This window comes from Nothoprocta perdicaria, unplaced genomic scaffold, assembly GCF_003342845.1.
Source record: "Nothoprocta perdicaria isolate Ctin4 unplaced genomic scaffold, notPer1 scaffold_131, whole genome shotgun sequence".
Taxonomy (NCBI): domain Eukaryota; kingdom Metazoa; phylum Chordata; class Aves; order Tinamiformes; family Tinamidae; genus Nothoprocta; species Nothoprocta perdicaria.
Genome location: NW_020454439.1, coordinates 1335973 through 1360907, shown reverse-complemented (window position 1 = coordinate 1360907; position 24935 = coordinate 1335973). Strand labels below are relative to the sequence as shown.

General features: G+C 37.2%; 1 protein-coding gene across 1 annotated transcript in view; it reads right to left on the bottom strand.

The window, feature by feature from the left end:
- Positions 1 to 3867: 3867 nt before the first annotated feature.
- ADCY1 (adenylate cyclase 1) overlaps positions 3868 to 24935 on the bottom strand; it is a 135113-nt gene continuing 114045 nt past the window's right edge. Inside the window, exons 12-20 of the mRNA XM_026033697.1 lie at positions 21660 to 21749; positions 19599 to 19855; positions 18838 to 18964; positions 12553 to 12669; positions 11285 to 11431; positions 10847 to 10945; positions 7317 to 7431; positions 5269 to 5393; positions 3868 to 4408 (exon numbers count right to left, since the gene is read on the bottom strand). Of these exons, the coding sequence (XP_025889482.1) occupies positions 4079 to 4408; positions 5269 to 5393; positions 7317 to 7431; positions 10847 to 10945; positions 11285 to 11431; positions 12553 to 12669; positions 18838 to 18964; positions 19599 to 19855; positions 21660 to 21749 (1407 nt within the window). The 3' untranslated portion in view covers positions 3868 to 4078. The remainder of the gene's footprint in view (positions 4409 to 5268; positions 5394 to 7316; positions 7432 to 10846; positions 10946 to 11284; positions 11432 to 12552; positions 12670 to 18837; positions 18965 to 19598; positions 19856 to 21659; positions 21750 to 24935) is intronic.

The window sequence follows — 24935 nt, the reverse complement described above, 5'->3', positions numbered from 1 at the left end:
AAAAGCATTGTATAGACTGGACGAAACAGCTTTCTAGTCACTGCAAATGCAAAAAGTTTGGAAATACCTAGCCAGTAATTCAACTGAATACCAGTTGGTAATCTCAGCAGTAGAACAGTAATAAAAAATAAAAAATAAAAAAATAAAAACAAAAAAAGCACATTTAAAGATAAAGGTAGCTAAGGAACATTTTGAAATCAGCTCCCAAGACAGTGAAGTAAGTAAGTTTCAAAGTAAGTTTGAAGATCTCTGATACTTATCTGCTTATATAAAGAATGTAAAGACTTCATTTATTACTATTACCTTAAAGAGGAAACGTGCAAATTGATGTGAGATATTGTGCTTCCCACTGACAGACATTGACATGCCATAATGGCACCACTTTGTTGTAGGGCTCTATCTGTTACATGTTTCAAGATAGCAGCTGCACAAAAGATTAAAAAGAAATGCCAGAGGCTTTTCTGCCCGTGATACACCCATGTAATTACCCTCCATTACAAGTGAGGGCCTTTGGGACTCCGTGGGGCAGAAAGGACCCCTTACTGGGGCTACAGCAAGATCTCCTAGTCAAAAGTGACAGAGCTTGACCAGCAAATTTAACAAATGCAATGTAGGAAACACTATTGACAAATGCTACCAATCCCAAGGAAATCTTTCAGATTGCTTTCAGGGGTATTGGAGTGGGCCAAATATTACCTTCAGCCAGCTACCAAGAAAGATGTTAGGGCTAGTGTCTTATATTTGGCAGATAATGTGCATTCATGGGGTTAGCAGAACTATTACCATCATTACTCTTTCCTTTCCTACAAACTTGCTAAAGATACTAAAGAATGCAAAACAGAAAGGAGACTGAATCTGTAATTTAAAGCCATCATACAAGAGCTGAAATGAAATAAATTTTCCCCAAAAAACAAAATGAGAAAAAAATGATATGAACGGGGAAGACAATCATAAAGTCAAGAGCATAGCTTCATTATATCAAGATTTCAAGGGGTGTTTAGTCTTCTCTGCTGGACCAGCTGCTAAGCACTTCCTATGAGTTTTGCATTGGCCTTTTGGCGGAACATATTCATGGTTCTACCCTGCTCAGTCCTGTGCTACAAAGAAATGGGAAAAACATAGTTTTCCCCATGGTCAAAGCAGCAACAATATCAACCCCAGAACGTTAAGTGTGGGACTCAAGCAGTGGTTCCACTAGCACCTGCTAATCTTTTATAAATTTTAAGTGGATGATCCACTCTTACCTTATTTCATGATATCCCATGCTAACCTTACTTTAACACTAGACTGGGAATGAGTTTCTAGCTTTTGTGTTTCTGCGATGGGAAGATATTTATCAACACCTTGACAAAATACATAAGAATTCTGCCAGTAAAACAATGGTTCAGTTGCAATGGTGACAACTGAAATTTTAGTCTACCAATTCTGTAAACTGGCTTTGCAGAACAGTCCCAAAAATATTAGCAAAGGGAAAAAAATCACTGTCAGTTTAGTGAAGTTTAGTGATACATGAAAGAATGGGATTATACCTCTGCATTGGAACCCTTCAAAGAGTAACAAAAAAACCACTCTCATTGCAAGCTTTTTGCATGGAGTCAATGGCTGTATTTTCCAGTGTGATCTTGTGCTACACCTAGAATCCAAAAAATGTTTTGTAATAATGGTACATGTAAAACCAAAGTTTAATTAACATCAGTGAAGCCCACTGATTTGTAGCTTATGTAACTTGGGATCTTAGTGAATGGAGTTAGGTAATTAATATTATTGCACTTCCCATTTTAATTAAATATTTAATTTATTGCAGGATTATGTGGACATCATTTGCTCAGCTTAATTATGCAAATCTTCATTATTTAAATGTATCTTTTATAAAGATATTTAAATAAATAGCTTTGAATGTCTCAAAAGTGGAATTAAATTATTCAAGAATAATGGCTTGCACATTGGATAACCGCTAGGGAGATAAAGAAATTCAGGGACTTTCTGTAGGTCAGCCAGGGTGCATACACCTAGTGAAGCCAGGAACAAATTCTCAGTTTCTTCAACTACCTCTAGTCACAATGCTAGTTTGTAATGAAGCACCAAACTGACAGTCAGTTAAAAACCCCGCTGAAGACCTGCAGAATCCCATAGCATCCTGACATGGCCGCATAGGAACTCAAAACTGCAGCTTTTTTTTTTAATGCTTTGAATATATTGGCATAATATTTTTCTGTAGTTTTAAAATAGAAACAGTGATTTCTTAGAAAAAATAAAAAAAAATTAAAAAGCTGATGGGATGAGGAATTGGACCCAGCGCCCTCTTTTCACTTAAATCATTTAACAAAATAGGCCCTCTGAATGGGAAGGTAAAACATAAGACATCCAAGTTGTCAAGTGTATATTGCAGATAGCTTTAGCATTACTAATGTTTTTAAAGCTAAATGGAAGTTATGCCTTTTTTTTAGACAAAGTAAAGTTCTGCATCTCTTTTGGGAAGTAGGGAGGCTGGTTAGCTCACATATTCCCACAAGGACCTCATGGCAGCAATCCCTGGACCACGTTGCCATTCATCCTTGGTGGGATAACCTGAGGCTGCTTTCATCTCTGCTGCAGAGCTGTACTCCACATTTCCCATCCAGATCCGTGTTTTGGGATGAAACCCTGCACATTAGGATATGGGCTGCATTAAAGGAAAAGTAGTCAAAATATGTTCCCTTTTATGCAGATGAAGAGCAGCCCTCACTCTCCTGGCAAGCTTAACAATGTACTCCTCATTTCAGCCAAGTTTGACTGTGCTTGTTTCTCAGAATTATAACTTTCTATAATTGTAAAGTTTCAAAAAGTTAGCCTGGGTAGAATCAAGATATAATAAAACGATGGCATCAATTTAAAAAATCAGTAAAGCATCAGTAAAGAAGTATGCTGGCAAACATACAAATATCACAAGCCTAACAACAGCATGTGTGTCACCAGTATAGGACTCCTCTTTGAGCTGCTTATAAAGGTACAGCTGGAACTGAGGCCCAGTACCTATGCTATTTGTAAAAGCCTGAAATAATACTATCCTTTGCTCTTCCAAAAAAATGGCATGGAACATACAGCAGGAAGGAATGTTTCTATACTGTGTAAGGATATTGCTGTGGTGGGAGGCTGGCACTTTTGTCTCACACAAAATCAAATTATCTGTAAAGAAAATATTAAGTCCTGTCATTTATCGACTTTATATCCTCATGTTATCATAGCATCATAGAATCATTAAGGTTGGAAGGGACTTTTAGAGATCATCTAGTCCAAACCCCTGCACATGCAGGATCACCTACAGCATGTTACACAGGGTTGCAGGGTCCAAGCAGGTTTTGAATACCTGCAGACAAGGAGATTCCATAACCTCTCTTGGCAACCTGTTCCAGGAATTCTTTTCAAAGTTTTTGGACCATGCAAGTAGAAGTTTAAAAAATAAATAAATAAATAAATAAGGTTTATCTGTTAGCTGAATCCAGCCCTCATTAACCTGTCACTGATAAGTTTTCATTGCTTGAATTCAAGCACTAGGAGTGTAGTTTCTCTAGCTCTTGCTATAGCCCCAGAGAGTTTCCACCTGCCCTACACTCCCAAGTTAGATGCAGCTTAGCTAATCTCAGACCCAACATTTCTGGCTAGGACAGGAAGAGGAATCTCTTTGCTTTGCCATTGCAGGCGGATGTTTAAATAAATACTTTTTTTATATTTATATATAAATCTCTATCAAGTCTACATAGGAGTGCTTGTATATGTGCATATATAGATTAAAAGATATATATACACACACACACATAAAAGAATTGCTTGCGTGTTTGTCTTATTTTTTTCATATATCCTTTAAAAATGCCAAGAAAATATTCCTTATTTCCAGAAAATCAGGTTTTGACTTTTCCTAACAGAATTGCTAGCCCTTATAGGTTCCATTCCAAGAGTTCATAACACGGTCTCCCAGTTCTCTTTGGTTGGGCTGTAGTGGTCCTTGGTTAATGCCATGGCCTATGCCCTCTTGGTAAAAATTCAGGTAACCACCGATTTCCAAGTTCACTGCAAATGGTACAACCAAATTGCCTTTACTCTACGCCTCCTTCACAGCTGGCACTGAAGGAAGATAATGTAGTGTTTGATTTGTGTGAGTAGCAGATGCTTGAGCTCCTCCAAGCCCAGCTTTGGCAGGAAAGCCAGCCACTGAGGGGCAGCTGGTGCCCAGTTTTGTTTGAATGTTTGCTCTCCCGTAAGGGTACATTTTTCGCTCTAAGTTTAAAGACCGTGTTTGTGAATTATTTCCATTGGCCTTTCCTTCCAGGAAATAAGTCAACATTTCACCTTTCCCCTTAACACTGACTTTACCCCGGCACACAAATTCATAACTGCACCTCTTTAATATCCGTTGAACTTCTTCTGTCACCTGAAGACAGAAAAATAAAAGATCTATTAGGTTTATCAATTCATACAAGGTTAATCCTAGAACTGTTCACACTCTCCCCACTTTACTTCTGTTTCATGAAACACATGGAGCTGAATGAGTAAGTAGCTATTACTGTTCTTGGGTTCACTGAGAATTTTCTTAAGGAATTAGGTATACTAAAACAGAATCAGAGAAGCAAAACTTTTGATCTTAAGTCAAATAATTTCACAGTCAAAATAAGCCCTCTTCATCAGAAATACGTAACCATCCTTCTCTATGGCTGGAGGTTGGGCCAACTTATGGCAAGAAATTCTGGGAGGAAAAAAAAAGGTATTTCAGATAAAGGATCTCAAAAAGTTCATTAAGATTTTCAGAACTGCATCTTCTGAAAGTGCAACTATTGCTTCTAGGCAAGCTCTAGTATACCAGTAAAGTCCTCTGTCTCTGTAGCCCATCTGATCCAAAGTATCCTAAGAATGGATGCAAGCAGACATAGATCCCTTCCTTGTAGTTCAAACAAAATTCCTGCAACTCAAGAACTGGCCCATACACTGTTGGAGTTCTCAGGGTTGCCTCCAACAGAATAAAATATATCAGAGAATCAAATGAGAAATCTATTTCTTTGGATGGGAAATGATTGATCTGAGGATTTCATTGCCTCCAGGTAGTGAATGGAAGTAACGAAGTATGATGGGAAATGATTATATGTCTGAGGTTGGAATCATCTAGGGAACAGTGCATTTTTTCATAAAAAACACAGGATTGCAAGAGGCTGAACTTTCCAGGCAGTTTTGAAAATGTAATCAAATATGAAGCAGGAGGTTCATAAAGCTTGCAAAATGCTCTCAGAATACACTCACCTGAATTTTCCCCTGAACTCCAGTACTATCCATTCGACTGGCAACATTTACAGTATTCCCCCAAATATCATACTGTGGTCTTCTGGCTCCAATGACTCCTGCCACTACAGGCCCAACATTAATACCTAAAATCAGAACAACAGTGCTTTTGTTTGTCTTTCAAAAATGACAGCATATTATTTGAAAAAAAAAATTCCTCGAAATTAGATTTAACCTAAGTGCCTCAGTATTTCTCCTGGTCACTGATTAGGCTAATATACATTTTATTAATGCTTTTTGGGCTTCTGGATCTGCAAGAGTTTTAGAAACAAAATAAATGTGATGTTCTTAGAAATGCAATATGATAAGACAACATAAATATTTTGCTCATCTGTGGATTTTACTTTTTGCTTGTTTTAAGAAAAAGAAAAGTAGTGGTAGTGTAGAGTTTATCTGTTCAGGACAAGTTCAGGACAAATTGTTAGAAATCTCTAATTGCTTTCTATGACTTCTCCTGTGGTTGCCAATACAAAGCCTTCAAATGGGGAATATTCCAAGCTAAACAGAAATAGTAGTCTGGGGAACAGCAGGGCTGAGGTAAGGGAATCATGTCATATTTGATCGTCAGTAGTAGACAGCTCAAGTGTTGCACTGTCAGTCAAGAGAACCCTGGAAGTAGAGAGAAGAATGTGAAAACGGCTCTAGCATCTTTCTTAATAAACACAATGTTCATTGTTATGGTTCTAGAAGATTTTGGCTACCTATGTGATAAAATAAAAAGATAAAAGGGGATGTTTCCCTTTTTCATGTGTCCTGAAGAACTGCAGGTGCCAAAAACTGCACCAGGCTCTCTGCAAGACCTTTTCCAGGCAAGTTGCCAAGTTGCACAGTAAAGGGGAGAATATATTTGTACTATCTCTGCTCTAATGTAACATGGGAAGAAAACAATTTTAACACAGTTCTAGGGAGAACTGGGGGTCTGTAATTACTTGTCTTCACTAGCATGCATGGGAAGGCAAAGATGACATATAACTCCCTTATTGATGCCCTTGGTGTCTTTGGTCTTTCTCACGACCTTTTGGCTAGCAACCTCACTTTTACCCTTGCCCAGCTAGTTCTCACAATTCCAAACCATGGAAGATTATATAGAGAAAGCCTGGAGAAAAACATCTATGTTAGAAAAATTACTGAAATCTGAACAGTGCTGGACATATATTTGAAGAGGAACTGGATAGATGGAAGCGAACCCATGAAATGACTGGGAGAAACAACTCAGAAAGGTAAGATACGAGATAACATATAGAATACACAAATTTTGTGTTATGAAAACCAGAGGATTTGATTTTTTGGAAAAAAAAAAGTAGCCATCCACTAAAATAGTTAGGAAGACTGGCAAAAAAAAGTATAACAAAAAATAACAACAACAAAAAAAAGAAATCAAAGGGAGAACTTTTCAAACTATATACCTAACCCTAAAATTCAACAGGAAAGTTCTTCCAGTGAAAAATATCAAGTTTTTTTAATTTGACTGAAATGAAATATGCATCCATATATGTAAAATCTTCATATATACCAATGTATTTATCATCCACTGAATCTGGATGGATCGAGTATTATTGTGAGCTACAGATTTGGTCATATTTCTCTTTCAATCAGTCAATTAATTAACATTTCATTAGTTATATGAAGCACAGAAATGCCAGTAGAAGATGTTGAGAGTGCTTTTTGCCAGCACAGTGTAGTAACTTGGGGATTAAGGCACATTAAGGATTCAAAAATTTGTGTGTGCTTCTTCATCTCAAGCAACTACCTTAGCAAGAGTCTTCTCTCTTCCCCTTCCTTCTCCAACCAAAAATTCCCTCCTGGAACTATGCAGTATAAGTATAAATCGTCAAAACTGATGCCCATCATTCAGCCTGCTTGTCTTCTATATGGATGTACATCTTCCACTAAATTAGACTTTTCAGCTTTACTCAAGAATGCAGGATGGGCAATCCTTAGCAGGGAGCACAGGAAAAGACGGCAAACAACAGTGTTCCCCTCGTGATTACTGTAGAAATGTGACTTACCAACTCGTAGGACAAAGTCGTTGTAAGACTGATAGTTGATTTCATCAAGAACGTCAAACATCTCTATTGCAAAATCTGCCAGTGTACTTAGATGGGAATAAATTGATTTTTTAGCCTAGATACAAAATAACGTTGCACATTAGTTTTGCATGATGAACTGAAATGCAATGACAAACTCAGACTGAAAGGCTTAGGAAAGACTTCAAGACTATTTTGCTTATGTTGAAAGGGAACTTTCTGATGGTGGCTAGAGCTCAAGCATTCTTTTCTCAAGGACTAAAATACTCTCTTTTTCTCTTTTTGATTTCTGGGAAGAATGGAAAGCAATGTTCCCGTGGTAAATTGTTTCTGTTGCTAGAGAGCTGCAGATGTTTGTTGTGAGTATGGCAGGCAATATAACCTGCTTTCTTACAGAACTGCTTTGCCTGATGGTTATTAATAACTATAGTTTCTGCCCTGTTCTCCCTTTGGGGCTTTTTCTAGCTCTTAGTTCCATGGGGTGCATGCTGTTCCCATTGACAAAATTCCTGTTTAGTCCTGTGAGATGCAGAACACCCCTATTTGCTTTCCTTTCCAGGCAAGCTAAAGTGTTTTTTTATGAAATGTATCCAAATGAATGATGGCATAAGGAACCATATGAAAGGATCATAAGGGACCAAACAAAATGTTAAATTATCATACTTAAAAAAAACACAAAGAATTTTTTTAATATACTGATGGTCTAATTAAACGGTGGAATTCATTGTCCAAGGAGACTACTCATCCCAAAAGCTTAGCTATATTTAAAAATAATTAGACAAATATATGGAAGAAATATTTGTTACAAACCATTAAGCAGATACTATCTCTAGCTCTGGAGCTCCCAAAGCTGCACGTTGTTTGAAGGTAGAAAACCTTCAAGGTCTGCACATTTGTCCTGTTCCTGATAAGGACAGGTTAGTGGGGTGGCCCTTTGGCCCAATGCTGTATGGGTGCTTTTCTGTTGTGCTCCTATTCCAACAACAAATATGATTTCTTGAACAGCTCTGCTAAGTGGGCTAAAGGTAGGAGATAGTGAAAGCAATGCAGGGTCCATGGTAGTGTAGCTGCACGGGAGTGTTGCACAACAGGGTTGTGGCAGCAGCAGGAGATGAGAGTTCCCTGGGTTGTCATGATAGTGAGTTTGCCATTTTTTAAAAAGGATATTTTTAAACATATGCCTGGCTTTCTGGCACCCTGCATCTTATCATGTCAGCTGCCTCCACTCTTTTACAGCCCTAGCAAGACAAAAAAAAGAACAGAACTTAAATTTAAAGGAGACATCCAGGCAATAGAGGTGGTGAATTGGTGAATACGGTAGGTCTGGAGAAGGAGGAAGGAAGAGTCTACAGCTTTCCTTAATTCTCTATTGGTCTTTCTATTACTTTTCCTTTAACCTCTTTGCTGTCTCATGCAAACTTTGGTTTCCTGGAATGCCCTATACACTGGTAGGGGAGAGGACTGGTGACAAATATGGGATGAATAGTAGCAGCAGCAATCTGATGAACAGACAGCAGCAGTCTCAAAAAAAGGATGACTGGCAAATTTTCCTGAAATCATACTTAAGTCCCCTGCAAAGCTGGGACCCTGATGAAAACACAGACTTCATTTCCAAGGGCTCCACACACAGAAAGAAGCTATAGGTCTACAAGGAGCTTGGTTTGTGTGCTGTTCTGGTGGGTTAACTGGCAAACAATTATTTATTTAATATCTCAGAAGAACGGCTATTTGAAAGACTGCCCAGAGCATCACAGAGTTCAGAGCACAGACTCGTGGCAGTGATCCTCTGGGACTGATGACCTATCGTGGATCAGCATGTTTCTAACACACTTCCGCGCCCTGAAAACTAGGAGGAAACTTCCCCCGGGAGGTGGATAATTTCTGCTTATTTGTATCACACAAGCAGCAGGAAAAAGGTCCTAGAATAGCTGAAAATCTAAGTTACAATCAAAAATATTGTTTCTTTTCATACAAGATCTTCAGATTTTCTGGAATATGGAACAGCAAATAAATTCTACCTATGCAGGAAAGATCAAAATTGGTCTTTTATGTTTCAGAAAAAAAATGCACAGTCCTGAACAAGACCTTGTGCAGCGATTTAAAATGCATGACTGTCATAAGACGGACTAACATAAGATGAGACAAACATGTTTAGGTTTTGGAACATATGCTGCCAAAGTTACCCAATAACACACTTGTTTTTAAGATTGTAGTTCAAAGAGCAGTTATAGCAGACACACAAGCATGCCTTTGCCTGTTTGGCTGACACCACACTGAACAAAATTCAAAGAATTTTTTTTTCCTATCTCAGGATCCAGGAATCAAACATTGCCATATAAATAAAATGTTTTAAAATCTCATTTTTGCAATATCTAGATTTCTAAGCTAAGAACAATACCCAAAAAAAATCAGCTGTAGATACCCCGTACAACAAAACATTAGTTGTATGCAAAATACTCCAACATGATTCCAACATGCCTTTGTTTTTTATTTACTTAACAGGGATAATTGTTGCTAGGAAGTTCACAGGCCATCTTCTAGCTCCCCCCCCTTTTTATTTTTTTGCTTTTGCCCTTCAATTCAGTATTATTTTGCAGTACTAAACCATATGAATCAGCTATACCTCCACAACATATGTGCCTGCATATCAGACCAGCGAAGAAACTTCTGAACACTCTGGACAGACTGAGGGCAGGCACTCCTCTCATTCACATTATCACTATTTTTATTCATATTTTTATTAATAATTTGCATAATGCTATGTGTACAGTTGGTTCAGTATACTGCTCACAGAGGTTCCTGCTGCTCAAGATGCTGCATGCAAATTCAGGAAAATCCATGACCCAATGTGAAGGTGAGAAACATGTACAAGAGCCGTAATGAAGAGACATATAGAGAACTGTGTGTCAGAACCAGCAGCTCTGAAATTACCCTAACTTCTTCACTGTTGAGTCATTAATGCAAAAAAGAGAAACGAGCAGTGGAGACAATGAAGAGCTCATTTGTAAGGGCTGGGATAAAACGCTCTGAGGTAGCTAATGCTAAATTCCTGTCTAGGGTGAGGGTGAAAGGGGATGTTTGTTTTGACTGTAGGATGTACCCAAATTTCAATTAAAAAAACAGAGGGAAAAAAAAAAAAAAAAAAAAACCTCCATACATTTTATTGTTCATGCGTTTGTTTAGCAAGAAAACATTACACCTAGATCCTTCCTTGCCCTGCATCTTGCAAGGTCATCTGTAATACCAGGTTTAAAACAGCACCAATCTGACGTAGGGACTTTTGACACCAATTTGTTGAGAATCCAGAGCTACAGGCAATCAAATCCCATATCCAATCTGATGAGCAGTAGCCAGGATGGTAACTTTTATTTGCAGACTAAAGTTGCTATTTGAATTTCTAATTTAAGCTGTTGCAGAAAATTAAAACATATGTACATAACCACATATGCCTCTGGACACTGGAGAAGCATAGTTTGTTTGCCACAGATTACAATTCAATAAGGTCTATTTACCTTGGTTCCCGAAGTAGGTACAAGTCCCACAGCTGCCATATATGTGCTTCCGATTGTCTTGATCTTTTCTATGTCCTTATAATATTCTTTGTCCATAAGCTTTGTTTAAAACATAAAACTGTTAAATATTACATAATATTTTAGACAACCAACCATAGTTATCAGTGCACAGTTGATTAAACCATATTATTTCTCATATGTTAAGGCATTCTCACTTTGAGTTCATTGGGAAAATTACCAGTAAATTACATTTTAAATACCCTACAGATATTAGAGGTACTTGAGAACAGATTCAGGTGCCTAAAAGTACAAAACAAACTCCTGGAAAGGGGCACTGGGCATCAACTCTCATTAATTAGGAAGTTCACAGATATATTTTATTAAGGAATGCAAATTCTACAAATAATCCTTCTTTGCAGCAGTCTGGTAGAATCTTACCTCATCAAAATCAGCAATAATCTCATTTAACAGGCGTAAACATTCCACTCCCATATTATTGCCATCCAGTTCGATGTAGAAATCATTGAAATTTGGGATGGAAGCAAACATCACTCCCACTTGTGAATATGACTGGTAATAAAGGTCCTGCAGTTCATGAGCACATATAATTTTTATTTAAAAAAAAAATCTAAAACATACAAGATTATTATGATATCTATTCTAGTGCTAAGCAATGAGAGAGGCTGCTTTGCTAACTAGAATAAAAGCCTTCAATTTTGCTAGAAGGAAAGACAAAAAGGCAGGCTCGCTGCCTTGAAAAACACAAAGTTAATACATAATTCCTCAAAGACATTTAAGTCAATTTAGTGTTCTTTTACTGCTTAGGCTGGGAAACACTGACTGAAAATGTAGTAGGAAATAGGAAGTCTAATGTAGTAGGTAACAGAAAGTCTGAACAGTTTTAGAACTCTTATTGAATGAGAAATTTCACTAGACTTTCCCAATTTAGTTTTAAAACTAAACAGAGCTTCTTTGTCTATTTTTGTGTTGTTTCCCTTTTCCCTTCCCTTTCTTTCCCTTCCGTCAGCCTTCCTCCTTTACCTATTTCTCCTCTGAGTTGCAGAGTTCTGCATTAGATATTAACTATATAATGTTGTTTTGCATTGTAAAGCTTTTGCATAAGAATCTAGAGAGGTTGAAGAAAGAAAACCCACTCTTCTATGGTGCAAAATACCCCTGGTCAAACTCTCAAGCACAGAGATCCATCCCTTGGAAAAGTAGCATCACCGTTATCGCAGCTGTGCCAAATACTACAACCACTCTACAAGGACTCTGACTAGACAGTCCTGAACCAGTTTATTTAATCATTGTTGCCTTTGAGATTAAAGCTTCTGTATCTTTCTGGTAGCCAGAGGGGATACAATATCCTAATTTTATTTTTAAACTGATGAGCTTTGTAATGGAAGCCTTCACTTGATTGAAAAAGGCTTTGCTCATTTGCATGTAGGCACTCAGCTACACTGATGTTGAATAACATTCACTTAAACAATAATTTATTAAAATCTTTCCTAGAAGGATACTACAAAGAAAGAAATAATCCTGATCTAATGTTTAAATGCAAGGTTCTGCAAACCCATTAATTTTAACATGAATGCCATTTAAAAATTCCAACATTTTCTTGAACACATACAGTTGAAAATGGACCTAAGCTACATGTGGTTGCACCCTTACATGTTCTCATGTACTTAAGTTTTATCTTGTCTTACCATATTCCTTGGATTAGACATAAGAAAATGTTGTGCAACATGTGCTGGCAACAAGTTGAAGAGAATTCTTTTATTGTCCAGTTTGACTCTCTCCATATCGTCTCTCTCTTCTTCTGCCTGTTGGGACAAAGGAAAAAAGAAAAATCTTTCCAAAACCGAACAGTTATTTGATACCATCAAATAGCTTCTATTAATCCATGTTGTGAAATTAAATGAGGCAAATTAATACCTATAAAGTAAGAATAGTAGCTTTAAAAGAGAGAACTGTTTTACAATCAAACACCCTTAAGAAAGGCATGCATTTTTAAACCATTTTGATAGAAACAGTATGCATTTCTAGAGGTGACTCTAACTACCACGGTACTTGCCACAAATGCATATACAATTCCTGTGCACAGGAATTCCTGTGGCAAAAGCAACAGGATTTCTGCCATTCTTGTGAGTGATTATATTCAGAAAGAACACCTGGCAGTTAACAAATTCAGGGTACATAATCAAAGGCTCTGGTGTCATATTTAGGTGACATGACTCAGGGGAGTCATTAGGAACTGCAGGCTAGGAAGCAATAGTGAAAATCAGATACCTTATTAAACAAACAAAAATCTCTAGGGATTGCATGTGGGGCACTTAGGTTTGCAATTCCAGCCTAGCCTTTAATAAACTAATTCCAAAAACTACTTTTCTAGTACCTATTCCTTGTTATCAAAGTGACTTTTGGCTCCAGAATTCTCATTTTCAGCTAGAAAACAATGAGTATTTTACAGTTAGTCTCTTGGAAATCACAGCAAATATAGTTTATTCTTCCCTTTTTGACCACACTCTGAGAATTGTAGCACAAATCATCTGCCTTAATCCCAAAGTGATTTTGTTTATCTAGTTACAATCAGCAGCAGACTGGAAGGCCAAATTCTCAGGTGGTATCAGCAAAACTAAGACACCACTTAAGGATCTGCTCTAATCTTTGTTTGTGTCCCTTTGTATCTAGAATTTATCCTGATCTATTGCAAAGTCCACATACTTCTCTAACTATCTGCTCCTGTCTAAGCTGTGTAAAGAGAAAGCCAGTCTTGTCAGATCTGTGTACTATTTTCATGTGAAAAATCTTTTTCAGTTTATTACTTTGAGGACAAGAAAGCAATTTTTGTTTTTCATGACAAAAATCTAGGAAAATCCTTGTTATTCACATAGCATAGCGGTACTACTTTTCCCGGCAGTTTCTTTTATAATCTTAAAATTCTTTATAAGAAAAAAAGTATGAAAATAAAATTGGTTTTATAAATGTAATTTCTTCAGGAAATATTTCCTTTTAAAATGGACTATCAGTTCCTCCTCTTATTTACCAAATAAGAATTAGAATACATTCCACAAATTCAGTAACCATTAAATTGCAGCTGAACCTTGTTAGGAATATGACTCAAATCTTATCTTACACAAGTATGTTTCCTAATTATGAGGTGTTTTCTTGACATGTTTTTTTTTGCTACTTATATTTTATATGCTGTTTCCTTAAAGTATATGTCCTTTCTCCTATTTTGGAGGTGTGAAACCTGCCTCTAGCTTACTGCTGTCTGTGAATGTGTGTAATGGCTCCCTTCATTGTACAGTATTATTGTTAGAATTTAAATATTTTAATAGTAAATTTAAAAAGTTTTTTTTTTTCCAACTGAAAATCCAAACCAAATTTGCAACTCAGTTTTTGCACCATACTGGAAATTGGGAGTTTTATTTTGATTACAGCAATGAGATTTGTGAACTCTTGAATTCCAGACTGGGTTTGGCAAATGCTTGTAGATTTCTCTATTTTACTAAACCTTTTTTTATCTTCTTCCCAGGAACATTTGAGGTACTCTATAGTAATCTGCCAATATATACAATATATACAGGGCAGAATAGCAGGAACACTACCACTATACCTCTGCGTTAGGACACGGATATAGAAAGTCAGGATAATCAGGCAAGAGGTTGTTGGTGGAGTAATCAGTTTCACACAGCATGAACAGCAACATTTCTCAACTGCTGGTATTTGCTGTCCATTTATGAGTTAGAAGTGTGCAATCAGATTCTTCTGCCTTGCCCAGTCATGGACCAAGACTTTGAGATAAAATGACCGAGAAAGTTCTTCATCTGTGTATTGCATTTCCTGACATTGGGGGATGTAGGCACTGACACTGAAGGGTTCAGAAAAAGCTACAGCACAGGCACAAAACTGCTTGCACTGAAACATTAACTTCCTTGCTCCAGTGACCTTGCTCTTGTTGCTGGACTTCTGCCCAGCCATGAGAAAGTAAGAAAGCTTTCTAATACACCTACAGAAAATGGTGGAGAAAGGACAGTCCAGTCTATTCTGTTTCCAATCATTTCCTTCTGACACAATTTAGAGAACAATGATGGCTTTTCTTCTCTCCCTCATTTCTCTTCAATGCAGTTGTGGAACTACTGCATGAGAGATACCAATGACAGTACCATGTGCGTGCAGGAATGGATGTGAAAATGTTCACAGAAATGGACCACAGCCATCTCTAGGAGGCTGAGACTAAAACCTTGGCTAAATAGCTAGTGGCTTAAACTGAGTCACCAAAGGCATGACTGAAATGATGTTGATTATAAAGTGGCAATCCTTTATGAGTAGGGAAAGGCATTATGAACTGCATCACTGCAGTTTTGGGGAGAGATTTGCAGTGATGATGCCTATGATGGGCAATGCCATGCAGAGAAAAATCTGTTAGCTCTGTATGGGCTAATGCAAGCAGTAGTTTCATGGAATCAGCATTGTGCTCTAAGTCACTTAGTCTTGCTGAAATGCTAAGTATATTAGCCTAGACAAAACACTGGGTTAGTACTGCTATGTTGCTGTTGCTACCTGAACTAAAATCTCTGCATGAATTGTACTTACGCCACACAGGCATGCCAAATTTCTACAAGTTAGTGTGGATAAACCCAACATTTATCAAAAAGATCTGCCAGGAAATTGAATTAAGGAGTAACCTTTATGCTATTATTGCAGAGAATCTGAATATCCATCTCCTCTCCCTGCTCTGCCCAAGACAGCTCTCATGTGCATCTCCTCTCATGTGTCCCCTTGCCTGGGACATGAAGAAAGATTCTCCTGTGCCTGTGCAAGGGAAATGAGAAATGAAGGTGAGATGCATAAAGACTTGATTTCATTCAGCAGTAAGGACTCTAAAACTCTCTGTGTCTAGGCTCTGTGGGGAAGAAAGCAAGCTGCTTATTTACATTTTCTCAACTTTTTTCTTTTTTTTTTTTTTTTTTTAACAGCTCTATGTTTCCACCCTTAAGTGAAAGCAAATGAAAACTGTCTTCCCTCCTTGTGACTCATGAGCTACTAGTGCCTATTCTTTGAGCAGCTGAGATAAGGGAATGTGTAGGCATCACCCTTTCCCAGGCAAGATGGGCATCAAGAAGGAAGAAGGAGTATGTGGGGCTGTGAAAAGAAGATTAGAATAAGAAAGATTACAGATATTTACATTCCTGGTGAAAATACTAGTTAGACAGCTAATTAGCATCAAAATCTTCATCTATTTTACCCTATTCAAGAAAGTTGCCAGCTTGTATTTATGCAATAGCTGCTAGCTCAAAAAACAAGGCAGATTACTATGAACATGCACAAAAAGGAAACATCATAGGAAGGAGAGATATAATTTTTAACATTCTGCTTTTGTTTGTGCCTGTTTGGTATTCATGACAACTAGGTCAGTTTGCTGAGCAAAGCAGACTTATTTTTTGTTTCAGACTGGATGATAAAATTTAACATGTTACTATAGCTTTTTGCATCAATGTGATAAGCACTCACCACCTTTTCTCTACAGTCATGTAACATAACCACTTAATATTTTAACACACTGGGAACATGTTGCACATTCAGTACTCAGGGAGTAATCATACAGTGGATCACCTGAGAAATCAGGTGATTTCAAATAGGCATAAAATGCTCTAGCAATATCACTTGCTAAAGAGATAGCTCATAAAAATCCATTGTTTCAAGACACAGCTAAAAAGAAATTGAGCACCAATGCTTCAGACATATCATTTTACCCGAAGGGGGCACTAAAACCACAGGAAAAAGATCCAAGAAAATAGTTTCTGTAGGGCCAGACTTTAAACATGGAGTACAAGTCAGCCTTGAAATTATGATCTGCAGATTGCAGAACGAATATTTTGTACAGGTGTCATGGATTAGAAAAGACTGCTGAATGGTATTCTAGTTTTCCCTAAGGACTGTGACAATCAATCATGGCATATAATTATTCTATTTTCCTCCCCTGACAAATCTTGGTTAAACAACTCTGGTTTTGGCAGCTTCTTCACAGACTTGTTATTTATATTTATTTGTACAGTTTTTGCCCTAATTTTGTTGAATAATTTGTGTAACACTAATAGTCACAGATAAGTAAAGTACTCCTATATTTGCTATTCTGTATTCCCCTCCCATTGCCTATTAAAAAAAAAATAAAACAGACTTAAAAAGTCTGTGATGTTCAGAAGAATTAAGTTTGACATAGAATAGAGGTAATAGAAACAGCAACAACCTATATGATCCATGGAATGTGAATAGTAGGAACACACATAAATATTTTAGCAAATTGTAATCAATCATAAAATGTATTTTTCAAGATGATGTGCATAAATCACACTGTATTATCTCAGTTCTGGTTGTGTGATCTAGATGCAAGTGTATTACATTAACTTTTACTTGAAAAGTATAATTTTAACTAAGTTTTGCTTTTCTAAGATCTGCTTTTTCTCAAAACATTTTTTTTCCTGATTCAACTGCAGCTATGTGGGCTAAGATGAAGTTAACAGAAATGGGTATTTCCTCAGATCTTAGCTCCTGCATGCTGAGCATAGACAATCTACCTATACATTCTTATCTTAAAGGCATTACTTTCAGGATATTTTGGATGTTTAAAATATTATTTAGTTAGTACTAGACTGTTGTTCAGGATGAAGTAAAAAAAGCTATATAGAATCCTTTATATTGCAGCTTATGCCACAAACGGATTTATTAATCTCAGAACATTTTACAGGATTAGCCCCACAATGAACCTTACTAAAGCTAAGCAAACAAAATGCTTCCAGCTTCCAGAATAGCCCTTGGGGCTGAAGTTCTTCCAACTAAAAGCCAACATCAGAGAAATTTTGTAAAATCCTTGTTGGCTTCTCTCCAGTCTTTCATGCAGCAGTGGCTGGGAGAACTGAGTCTTCAGCTCTATCAGCAGTTTGTGGAAATTAGTGTTTGAGCAAAGAACCAGCAAGCTCTCTCCATAAAGCTGAGGAAATTCAGCATTGTCCTTGGCGGTGTTCCTAAAACTTTGACTGTGGAAAAATGTAACCAAGTGAAGTCAAAATGTTCAGAGAAAAGTAATACTAAAGTCACAGAGAAACATAGCATGGGGTATTGCTAAAGCATTCATGAGGATCCTGAAAATCCTGTGCATAGATCCTGAAATCCAACAACTAAAGAAAATTCGTTCTTTATATGCTCTCTTTCTGCCTTATCTCCTCTTATATACTGTTACATAGTTAATAGCTTGGAACCTGATAACTTTTCAAAGTCAGTTTGAAAGTAGAGATACTTCCTACTAACAGCGGGCACACAGGTTTTGATACTCAGGTTCTTATGCCAAAGAACCCAATATGCACAAAATAATGGTTTTTACTTATTCTTTTGAACAGATAAGCTGCATAAGCACCTCTATATCATCCATCACAATAGTACCTCTGCATATTATGTAAATTAGCCCTATTATTCAGTTAATTAGCCCTAGCACTCATACATAGAACAGAAAACATTTCAACATACCTTAAAATATGGTATCCACATTATTTATCATTTGTAGAATTTCCAGGGAGAACCAAATAGAACAAGGGGGTGCGTGCCAAGATCAGTAAAGAGGCCAAGTATCTAACTAGGTCAGTGGCAGCTATGACAACCCCAAAACCCTATCTACACTGATTTTTTTTCTTTATGATTTTATCATGCGACTCTCACAGACACTGGTGACATCTCTTATGTACCCATTTTAAAACAGAGGAAATATGAAAATTGCAAACAAACAAAGGTACTTCTCCAAAGCTAATGTATTTTATAGGTCTGTGGAAGGAAAGCTGCAATAAATTTCCTATTGTAAAGCTCAACAAATACAAAAGGCCTTGAAAGTGTCTCAGTTCAAGCAAATTGTCCTGGAAACATTCACAAGTAGATTTTAAAAAATCAGACAGCATTTTGCAAAGAGGAACACAGGAAAGAGAAGCCTGGTGACTTGCCTGCACAGCCCAGAGGTAGTCCAGTCGCAGCTTCAAGTCCACCTGCCTGGAATGCAGTGCTAGAGCACAGGAAAATAGCAAAATGGCTAATATTGGTTCATAGCCACGCATATAAAAGGAGCCACCCCTTTAAAAATGAAAAGAAAGTAAACGGGTTATTTCTTTCCTTTTTTCTCTCTCTCTTTTTTTTTTAATTCCAAACATTGTTTATTTTTAATATTGAATCTTTAGTATGAAACAAGTGGGTATCCCCCAAGTCACTGACATTTTTGGAAGAGGCTCATACAGGCAGGGATAACAGTGAATCTGATCAGTGTATCATATTCAGCTTCCAAAGGAATTTATGATAATATACATTATTGTAATGTATGTGCATGCTTTTAATTAGGGATATTAAAAAAATTTAAATCTCAGAAACGTAAATAAAATTGGAAGTGGCTGAAGGCTGGCAAATGTGGGATGCTTTTAAGTTTTTTAAAAAATAATCCAAATTAGAACTAGACTGCAGTGTGATCAACTGAGTTTTGTTAGGACAAAACTACAGAATACCAGGGCAGCAATTACTCATTCCCAAGAATTGATGTTCTGTCCATGAGCGTTACCAGATCCTGCAATTGCTGGAAGACAGAGGCTCAAGTATTTTTCAGACATTAGTGAGTAGGTAGCCCTAATGCAGGCATGGACTGCTAGAGAGCAGGTCACAGATAACAGCCAGTACTGTGACAGCTTATACTTGTTGCTTAACTTCTCAAGGCACTTACCCCACTGCTTTTCTGTAACCGCTGAGTTCCAGAATAACTATGTACAGAATTGTAACAAAAAGTAGGAGGATCATTTTTGGCAAGGAAGATACACGTAGGAATATTGCCAAGGTAAGAGTCCCCACCACACAGGAAAGGAAAGCATAGTGGGCTGTGTCACATGGAAGTTCATTCATAGTTTTGTTTGTTCCGCCAGGAGAAATGATAACGATGGAACTGCTGGAATTGCTGTTCCAAACCCAAGGCATGCAGCCAACCTGGCAAAGAGCAGAGGAGAGTAAGGGGGAAAGTTAAATGTGAAATAATCAGAAATTCTGTTGCTGTGGATGCTGGCTGTAGCTCCTTCCTAACTGAGAAAATATGGGGAGCTCTCAGACAGCCAATGCTCTGCTTTAACAAAATCTCTTCCTTTTCTTGGAACTTGGTGCTTGGTTTTAGGTGGGACACACACTCCTTGTTTGTCAGATGCCAGCAAGACCAAGCAATTACAGTCAGTAAGTTAGTTAAATAGTTTGCCTTCAGTGCTCAAAAACAAGTGATTCTAAAGCCAGCATCTTTCTCCTAAACTGAAGGACTTCACTAAACATTTTATGAGGCTATTTGGGTGAGAAATGTTCCTGCACACATTTCAGAAAGAATTGGGTTTGTTTTATAGAAGCTCCAATTTCAATTAATCAAACCTAAAAACATATTTTAATCATTGATGAACAAGCTAAGCATGAATAATGTCTTTTATCCACCTTAGAGTGGCTTCTGCTATGACATGTTATTCAAACACAAGTGTTCATCTTTAATTATCCATGCTATTTCATATATACACACACTATATTTCCTCTGGGAATTTTGAGAAAAATTCATCTTATTCTTCCAAGGACAATACCAGGAAAACAATCCTGAAGCATTAGGAAAACAATCCTGATGCAAGGGAAGAATCTCCGGCAAGAAGTGCAAGTCCCTGTTTTAATTGCACTCCGCTGTCCACCGCTTTTTCAAAGGAGAGTATAAGAGTTAAAACAGAAAGGGAGAGAGCAGGATGGTAGGGGTAAACTGATTTTAACTAGCCCAACATAAACCCCACCTGATGCTTAAGCATCTCTTTTGAAATGTGCTATTAAACCTTTTTATTTCTTTGGCACTTCAGTGGCATTTAGCACATCAATCAGTGAATCCCCTCATGGAAACTGTGCCTTCATCTTGCTCAGAATATACTGTGTGTTTCCTGCAGAAAGTCATGATGGAGACATCTGCCTCCTCAGCACTTTTGTTGATTAGCATGCTATTTTTTGCTTGGATTCTCTCCTCTGCACGTCTTAATACATTAAAGTCATTAGAATCAGCAGATACAATGCTGCAATGGAATGCTAGGAATCCTACAAGACAACTATATGTGAAACATTTAGGTGAAGTCTAAGTCCCATTTTGATGGGAAACTCCACCACATAGACCAAGCTGTTAATCTACAGTAAAAGAAGCTCGCTTTTCAGAAATATGGAGCAAATTCACTTCATGCAAGAGAGTTTCCTAGGCATTAGATGCTAAAGAGTCTTCTAATTAGCACAAGGTAAATGCTCCTTCTCATTACACATTATTGTCTTGATTCTAAGATGTGATCATTTCTGATTTGCCTGGACTCAAAATATTGAACTGTTATTATACAGAAATATGTTCTGTAAGTTGCCATGTAGAAATAATGGCTCCCTGACACCATGCATTTTCCATCAGAAAATACTAACCATTAAACTAGTAGGGAAGCTGAATACTTAAAAATAATTTTGCCATGAATAACATAATATCTGCATACTATGTAATGTTAAGGTCTGATGTAAATATTTCTGTAGTTGTTCTATAGGTAGGTATTATCTATACATTTTGCCACTCAACATACTGACTCCTGCCAGTGAAATTTCAAATTACAGTGAAGAACTTAAAGTTTAAATAAACATCCATTGCCAGCATAAATAATATAATGAGAAGGAATTCACAGAACAGAATGCGGTACATAATTAACAGTAGCTGTAGCTAGTAGTTCTTAAACAGAATGCTAAATTATGCAATACTCACCACACATCCTTGAGCCACAGAGTATATTAAGATCACAATGAAAATACACAAAATGGTACGAATTTGTATGGTCAGGCACCCTGGAAAACACTAAAGAAGAGGGAAAATATTTAAAGATTAAGTTTTAAAATTATTTTTTCAAGTCTGGATCCTATTGTTTAGTAGGCATGTGAGGAAAGAATATGGAAATTTTACCCACAATATAAATCATGAAAAAGGCATGCAGGTATAAATATATATGTGTATTTTAATTGTAATTGCATTTTTTGAACTAATAAATGTGAAATTATTACTACTATATATTGTTTTTCACTATACTTAAAATTGTTTGAAAGGTTAGTACGGTGTCTGCTCACAATAAATACATTAAATTTGGATGACATTTGATTTTGTTCCCAAGGGAAAAATACCCAGAGCATCTTTTGTCTTACAAATTATTAGGTATAGATAATCACCCAAAAGACCATACTGTGGAATTCCATAGCATGGAATTTGGGAGTGATATTTCTGTCTTCTGCTATAACAGTCACATTAAATGCCAGGACCCATTAAAAATACTGAGCTTGTCAGGCTGGAAAGAATAGTAGAGGACAAGAAAGCCTGGTGGAGTCTTGCTCATCTCCATTTTTACTCTCAGTCCATCAACATGAAGTGTGAAGTGCTGTGAGCACACATGAAGCCAGTGACAGGAGGCGAGAGAAGAAGGACAAGTCTGTTAAGCACTGATGCTTATGCTTGTACTAGTCATACTGATCTGCTCTGGTCTCTGGGAAAACTGCTTTCTTCCCCTTGGCAGAGAGCATTTGGGACATCTCAAGAGATCCACAGTATGTCTTTGAGATCACAGAAATTCTTTGGTGGCTTCAAGGGGCAAGAATCAGCTGTAGGAAATGATGAAATTTAAAGGGATGGATAATTGTATTTTTCTCAAAAGGAGTGGATGCAGACTCATCAAGGCTGCTTTTGAAATGAAACATGAAATGAAACATGAAATGAAACAAGAGAATAATTTTTGGATGAAAGTCATGAGTCTGGAATAAAGCTTGTATACTTGCTGAGTGACAACAATACAACAACAAAAATACAGCTTCCAAGAGGCCACATAGCAGGGGCTCATGTAGCCCTACTGCAGTAGAAATCATGTAATGAAATGCCTCATCTTACTTTCACAAATGCACAGAAATTTCCATTGTGTGACCAGAGTACGAAGTGTGAGAAAGTCACAGCTGAATTGGCTTTACCTGCATTGCAAAACATCAGAATGTGGCAAATAGGGAAGCCAAAAAACAAAACAAAACAAATGTGTGTAACAAGTGACTTGCAAGTACACTCCAACTGCAATATGCTTATGTCCATGTAAACATAGCTGGGAAGTAACCAGTGTAATATCAGTAGTAATAGCTGGGAAGTAACCAGTAGTAATATCAGCCACACTAAAACCTGAATAGTGTAAAATGGGTTACATCAATGAAGTTTTAGTCAACTTCATTAAAATACTCTGGCATATCTAGGGCATATCACTTTTAATAAAACAAAAAATGATCATATTGTAGAACAAATGTACTGTAAGAACCTCACATTGGAACACTTACTGTGCTTTGAGGGAGAGGATGGAGCAGTGTCAAAAATTACAAGATGAAACAAGAGATAGAATATTTCTGCATTTCATCACTATAGCTCATTGAAGGATTATTCAGGATGGAAAAAGAGGCCCAAAAAGCAGATGCAGTATATCACACACGACCTAATGAGGGCTGAGTAGGAGACATAATCATTTCTATGAACCTGGTGTTAATACTGTTCAGGATTTTATCAGTCACCTTTGCTGCTGGGGCACACTGCTGGCTCTCTGCTATCAGACCCCCTGGGGTCCTTTCCATAGAGCTGCTTCTCAGCTAGTTTGTCTCCAGGCTCTATCATTGAAGGAGGTTCTTCCTTCCCAGCAACTGGCTTGGCATAGATCTCTGTCGAATTTTTCATGTTGGCCCACTCCTTCAGCTTTTCATCTCCCTTAGAATAGCAGCCCTGCCTATGAGCGTATTGGTTGTTTCTCCCACCTCGGTGCCCTTCTCCAAGTTATTCATAAAAGTATCAGACAGGACAGGTTCCTGTTCCGACCCCTGCAGTATTCCACTTATTGCTGGGATCCAGGCAGAGTATGATCCATTAACTACTCATTGTCCATTTTTTTATCTGCTTAGTTGTCCATATGTGAATATTCATCCATATATATAGAATGCTTTTATAAGCATGTTGTACAAAGGAAACACAAATATTCCATTAATTCAGTTTGCAATCAAAGGAATGTAAGAATGAATTCCTTATTGCTCATAGAGATAAAAGTAACAATAACAAAATGCTGTGAATCACATAGTGTCGCACAGTTAATACGACAAGGCAAAATGCTGATTTAGAGAGACATCTGACACATTATATAGATGTTTTGTGGTGCATATATATTTTAGAAGTCAACATGCTAGGCTATTGAGATAAAAAGGAAAATAAAGAATTGAAAGCTAAAGTACGAGAGACACGTCTGAAGTAAAGCTCTGCCTGGCACTGCCAAGCATTCATGTCTGAACTAAAGCTCTGCCATAACAGTCAGAACAAAATTCAAGTTCACAGTAGTCCCAGAGAAATGCAATGCAGAAGAGGATTTCCTGAAAACTTCATCTGTATTTCTAGCATTCATTCAGAGAACAACAGATGAGATGAGAAACTACTACGTATTTATAAGACAAAAGAGATCATCAACATTACTCCCAAATGGTTGTGTAATTCATAAAAATCTGCTCTGTACCAAATATTCTGCTAATTAAACTATTTATGCTTCCATAAAAACAACTACTCTCCTCTTGCCAAAGGGCAATTTTTCTTAGTGTGTGCTAATCAGCAGAACTGATTAACTGTGTAGGTGTTTTGCGCTGGTATTTGTCTGAAAGGACCAAATTTAGATCAATCCAGGAAAGACTGATTTATCAGAAAATGTGTCTGCAGATCATTTATTTTGACCTGGCAGGTTTTCTCTCTCTACAACAACCAAATGTCCTTCTGGTTCATTACTGTTATGAAAATGTAATACTGGAACATTAATCATTACTAAAGGTTTTGTAAAGGCCAGGGGTGTCCATGTAAAACATTGTCTTTAACAATCAATAGGAGCTTTGGAAGGAAAAGTTTTGAAAACAGAAAGGAAGTTAGCAGGACTTCACACAGCCATCAGTCAGTATGGAATGTAAAACTAGCATGCTCTGGAGGCAGAAAGGATAAAAAGTC